Here is a 6000-nt window from a genome sequence, read left to right as displayed (position 1 = left end):
TTCTAGAAGCATAACGCAGGTGTTTTCCCTGATGACAGAGGGTTCTCTTACAACAGATGCTTTCCCTTTAGTTGGACAGATGCTTTGCCAGCTAGTAGTTGCTCATTCTGAACGATTTTCAACTCCTCACGATGGATAAGTATTCCAAAGAATGAGAAAGCAGCAACGAAGAATTTTACGTCGAAACTGACGAATTTATTGACAAATATAATGGTAACAAAAGTGAGTTATCTGAGAATGCATTTGGAGATGATGAACCAGTCGCTGGTCCAAGTGGAACTATGGAAAGGAAAACGTCCAAAGGTCAGGGTGAATGTACTGACAGTGACAGTGATGCTGAATTCATATCGACAAAACAAAGATGCACAATTGTGTATTCAAGTGATAGTGATGGAATTATAGGTGATGGCATTGTGCATTCGGGCATAAGGCCCAGTGAAAGTAGTGTTAATGGTGGAAAACCGGGAAAAGAAAAGTGGAATGCTGTATCTGTGAATGACCATGAGCCTAGCAGAATCCCCTTCTCCACTGGTCAGTTACGTGTTGGACCTCAAGTTCCTTTTGGATGTGCCACAACATTAGAGTTTTTTCAGTTGTTTTTTACAGACACATTGATACAAAATATAACAGAAGAAACTAACGAGTATGCTGGGCATAAAATTAGCCAGAAGAACTATCGCGGCGATCCACTTGGAATAATTGGAAAGATGTGACGATTGCAGAAATGAAGGCTTTTCTTGGCGTAATACTAAATATGGGTGTATTGACTCACCCTAACTTACAGAGTTATTGGTCCACGGATTTTGAGCCTCATATACATTTTTTCGAACTGTTTTCAAAAGAGAAAGGTTCTTGCAAATATTTTGAATGTTAAACATGAAAAATGATCAAAAGTCAAGTAAAGATTTGAGAACAAGAACCGAGAAGGTAAGCTGCTACTTGTCATACCTTGAAATGAAATTTAGGGAGAGATTCTGCCCTGGAAGGGAGATTTCTGTTGATGAGGCTGTTGTTGGTTTCAAGAGAAAGATACACTTCATCACGTATAATCCTGAAAAGCCAACAAAATGGGGTATTCGTCTATATGTCCTCTCAGATTCCATATGTGGTTACGTGCATTCATTTGTCCCTTATTATGGTGGAATAACAACTGAATCGCTTAAGGAAAAAACACACTTGACAGGGACAATAATGCCCAATAGGAAAGATAATCCACCTGTGATCGAACATCCAAAGCTAAAGAAAGGAGAGAGAGAGAGGCTTAGAGGGATGGAAATGTAATGCTCCTTGCATGGAAAGACAGGAGGATGGTCACAATGCTCAGTACGTGGGACACTGCAGAGACTGAGTCCATGGAAAGGAGAGTTAGTGGTGGAGGGAATGAAATAGTTTTCAAACCCAAGGTTGTGACAAGCTATACCAAGTTTATGGGGGGAGTTGATGTAGCGGATCATTACACAAGCGCGTAATGTTTCATGAGGAAAACTCTAAAATGGCGGCATAAATTGTTTTTCTGGGGGCTCTAGGTCAGTGTTGTAAATTCATTTATAATGTATAAAGAATGCCAACAAATAAAAAATGAAAAACCGATTTCGCAAGTGAAACAGTAGAATTCACCTCTTGGCAATTATTGAAAAAGATGAAGTGGTCTTGCATGAAAATTCTCATGAGAATGACTTAAAATGGAAAGAATATTTTTTTATATCTCACAGGGGGAACGAATACTGAACTGACCTGACCCATATGTTTCACTGTGGTCCTGGAGGCAATGCCTTGAAAAGCTAATGGCAGCTGAATATTCAGCACAGTAACCATAACCAGGAAAGTTGGCTTACCGTAAAATATATCCCGGCAGAAGCATGCTCACAAAATACCTCCTGAATATATCTATCTTTATGTGACTCATACATCCTCCAATGCAATTATGCTTTTAGCCAATGCATGTATGTGCCAACACAAGCGTTTTAGAAGTGGAGAGAGAGACAGAGAGACAATGAATGTCGGTCATGTATAAATATGCAGTATACAGTCTGAATGAGGAAGACACAAACGGAAACATCGCGTCAACAGTAATGACTTGCTGGCTGGAATTTCTCCGGACACAGCAACAGCCAAATCTAAACAACATTCCTACGCATGCCCAAGGAAATTGGGGGGGCACCTTATGCGGGGAGCGTTCTCGTTTGCGGCACGCGGTCTCCACCTCTGGAAACGCAGACCCAATTGGGACTCATCCGTTGCGTACTTCTCTTCCCTCTGCCGTCGGCTCCGACGCAATGCTGGCGTGCAGTCGGCCAGGTCCTCCTCCGTGTTGCTGCGTTGCATGGGAACAGGACCACGGCGCGCCTCTTCCATGCCTCTCCTCCTCTCCTCCCCCGACACTTCCGCATCCCCACCTTCAAAGAGAGCGATGAGAGCCATGAAAGAGCGGGGAGACACGTGCTTCCTTGCTCCGGAGGCTTTCAAGTGCGCTGGCCATCCCGATGCCAATGGCGCATTCCGCCTGCCCTCACCCCATATAACTAGAGTGCTCATGTTAGAAAAGTACGGGTCCAAATTCAGCAAGACACTCAAAGAAATAATGGGAATCAACTTAATTCACATGCAGATCTGAGCAGGCAGAACTGGGAATATACAATCAAACGCAACGGTCAACAAGGCCTGTCCCAAAAATAAGTAAAATGAAACTGGCGAAAAAGTTTATTGCAGAAAGCTAAGTACATATAGCTAATATTCTTCATGAGAGCACACTTGTGTGTTGACATGCCGGTGCCTCCACCACTCTTCCGGTACGCTTCCCATTCGGCATCAAGAGGGCTCCGGTACATTCAGGCACTTCGTCATAGCCTCTTCGACATAATCTAGTGGTCCAAAATGGCACTCAAAGGAGTGGCACTTGGATCGTACACTCAGACCCATGTCTCGTGACCAGAAACCACTGACCACCTATTCCATTAATTAATTCAAATCACTTTCACAGTGGTCCAAGAGGCCAATGCAAGATTGTCACGCATGCCGTCTTGCACGCAGCACTTTGGGGACCATCTTGGCACCCACCTTTTTCATGGCTAAATCTTCTGTGAGAATGCAATGCACTGTGATTTTCTGAGTATTGCACTCTTCTGCTATCATATCATGAAACTTGGAGTTCAATCAGAATGTTGAGTAATTGTCTCACATTTCGCACGTTTAAATCACACCGTGTCGTCGATGGATGTGTCGAGGGCATTGCTCATTTGTCAACCACCTCCCCTCCACCCTCCCGGAACATCCTGTGCAGAAGCAGGAAACCATCTCTTTCTGGACATTCCTCCATCTACGTATATAAGCATCCATAACCATGGCCGTGGTCTCCGAATCTAATTTCCCAAGCTCAATGCACAATTTTATCACATATCATTGCTTTATAGAAAGTGGCATTGCGAATTCGTGACGTGAATGTCAAACAGAGGTCCATTCTAGCAGCAATCCGCACACTGTAAATGCCCACAGTTAGCTGCTGACGTGGGTCGCATTGCTTCCCCGAGATCTCCCGTCCCCTTTCCCACCACAAACCACCCCACTCACTCCAGCCATCTACATTGGTGGCAAACAATCAGTCCACTTATTTTTGGTTGAGACAGACCCTGCATATCACAGCTTTGATTTCTACAAACTATGCATCCTCCGGAAGAATATATTTTTAATGATCATTATTCATGCAATAAAAATGCCAGTCAGTTAACTAATTGTTGCTTTGTTATGGTTTTTGTTCAAGAGCACAATCAAGAGTATCCAAAGCAATGCATTTCTTGTGAAAATATTACTCACTCTCTTATTCACAATCATTATCAATAATGAACCATGCCACGGAGACACTCACTTGGATATTGTCAAACAGTATTATAATATGATAAGATGATGAGCTAGTAAAGAATAGACAGCAGTACATTTAAAATACAATAGTTTCAAGGTCCAGCTTGAAATACTCATTGATTGAGTAGACGTTGGTGGGCAACCCTTTTTCAATTACATTTTTGAGCCTTATGCTGCTTACTGTGTAGGCCTTGCTTGACATCTTGTTGAAAAGTTATAATGCCAAATTGTCAGATTGATAGTAGGTCTTAAATAGCCTAATTAATGACAAAAGAGTACACAATATATATGAGACATTAACATTTCATGAAGGTGATCGAGTTAAAAATATGTGCCGACAAAACGACCGATAGACAATGAGTACAGAGATGGCAATGAAATGATGGGCACATACACATGTGCACCACATGGGACCACATGGGCACTACGAGGCTTAACATTAAGAAACATATCGTGCAAGAGAATGAAAGCATATAAGAGATGCATTCACCAAGCCTTACCTTTAAAATGCTAATGAAAATGAACAGTATACATATTTTGTAAACAGATTACATACTGAATGTTCCAAATTTGTGTTTAATACTGAAGCATGTGTTTTTTACTAAATTTTAATGAATTGACATGTAATTAATTAAATATTAATGTTAATTTAATAAAATATGATTTTTTAAACTAAAAAACCACATAATAGTTGTTAAAATGGCCAACATTTTTCATTTCTAAGTAGGTCATTATTGTGACTTCACGATCCCCTTATAACAATCATTTTTTTTAACAGCAGTTTTCATGGAAGCATTTTTGTCATTTAACTACTTACTAGGCCACTGTTGGGGCTAGCTGGGTTCATCCAAAAACCTACCTTAACCGGTAGATTACCTAATAATAATTATATATATATATATATATATATATATATATATATATATATATATATATATATATATATATATATATATATATATATATAAACATGTGCGTGCATGTGAGAGGGGGCCTGATGTCAGAGTAGGATACTGGATTTTGTGTTTTGAAAGGAATCACAAACTATATGTTTCATAGCTGTGTCCATCCAAAAACCGACTTTAACTCGTAGATTACCATAATATTAAATAATATATGTATGTATATAAATATGTATATATATATATATTATTTATTATTTTTAGGTAATCTACCAGTTAAGGTAGGTTTTTGGATGGACATAATTACTACTTAAATAATTTGTGGCCCCTAGCAAAACACAACATCCAACTTTACATCAGGTCCCTCTTCAGCTCTGAGTACTTTCTTCCTGTCTTCATCCCGTCCAACATCCCTATCCTGTTCCTTCCCTTTCCTCGTTTGCCTAACATTCTCCCCTCAATTACAGTCTTCAACATCCCGCTGCCGGTCAACACCCCCTTCATCCACTTTTCCTGCCACCATAGGATTGCTCCCAACAAACCCCTCTTTTCGCCCACCATACCAAGTACTTCCTCGTTTGTTTTCTTCTCTGTACATTTCACCTTCTCCATTCTTCTCCACACCCACATTTCAAAAGCCTCCAGTCTATGTCTATCCTCCTGCTTCAATGCCCACATTTCCGTGCCGTACATAGCTACGCTCCAAATTAAAGTTTTTACGAGTCTTTTCTTAATATCCCTACTCAACATCCCCGAAATCAACTACCCCCTCCTTGTGAAAGCCTCTTTGCCTAGCGCATATCTTCTCCTTATGACCCTACTACTTTGACCGTGTTGCTCCAAAACACTACCGAGATACGTAAACTGTTCTACCTACTCTAGTTTTTGCCCTCCTATTCTAATGTTAAGCTTAGCCTTTTTCTTTCTAGAAAATCGCATAACCTTTGTTTTATTAATATTGATTCTCATCCGATACCTATCGCACTGAATTTCCAATTCACTCAGCAATGCTTGCAACCCCTTGGCTGACTGACAAACTAAAGCTTGGCCAGCAGCACACCTAACTGATTTCACGGATTCCCCGCCCACTTTCATTCCTACCTCCAGTTCTTCCCATGCCTCTTCAATCATTTCCTCTGCATACGGGTTGAACAGCAACGGTGATAATGGGCAAACCTGCCTTACACCTCTTCCTAACACTGCCCATCCGGACTCCTCGTTCCTCACTCGTTCTTGAGCAGTC

General features: G+C 40.9%; 1 protein-coding gene across 10 annotated transcripts in view; it reads right to left on the bottom strand.

Annotated features, from left to right (window-relative positions):
* Asator (tau-tubulin kinase asator) overlaps positions 1-6000 on the bottom strand; it is a 225378-nt gene that overhangs the window by 9881 nt on the left and 209497 nt on the right. For 9 of the 10 annotated variants that reach the window (XM_071594510.1, XM_071594504.1, XM_071594511.1 and 6 more), the window contains one exon: positions 2162-2396. In XM_071594510.1, the coding sequence (XP_071450611.1) occupies positions 2162-2396 (235 nt within the window). The remainder of the gene's footprint in view (positions 1-2161; positions 2397-6000) is intronic. The other variant, XM_071594505.1, reaches the window with a different exon arrangement.

The sequence above is a fragment of the Hetaerina americana genome, unplaced genomic scaffold, assembly GCF_022747635.1.
Source record: "Hetaerina americana unplaced genomic scaffold, ioHetAmer1.1.p SCAF_62, whole genome shotgun sequence".
In the NCBI taxonomy this organism is placed as follows: domain Eukaryota; kingdom Metazoa; phylum Arthropoda; class Insecta; order Odonata; family Calopterygidae; genus Hetaerina; species Hetaerina americana.
Note: the sequence above shows the minus strand (reverse complement) of the source record. Positions and strands in the feature narration are given on the sequence as shown.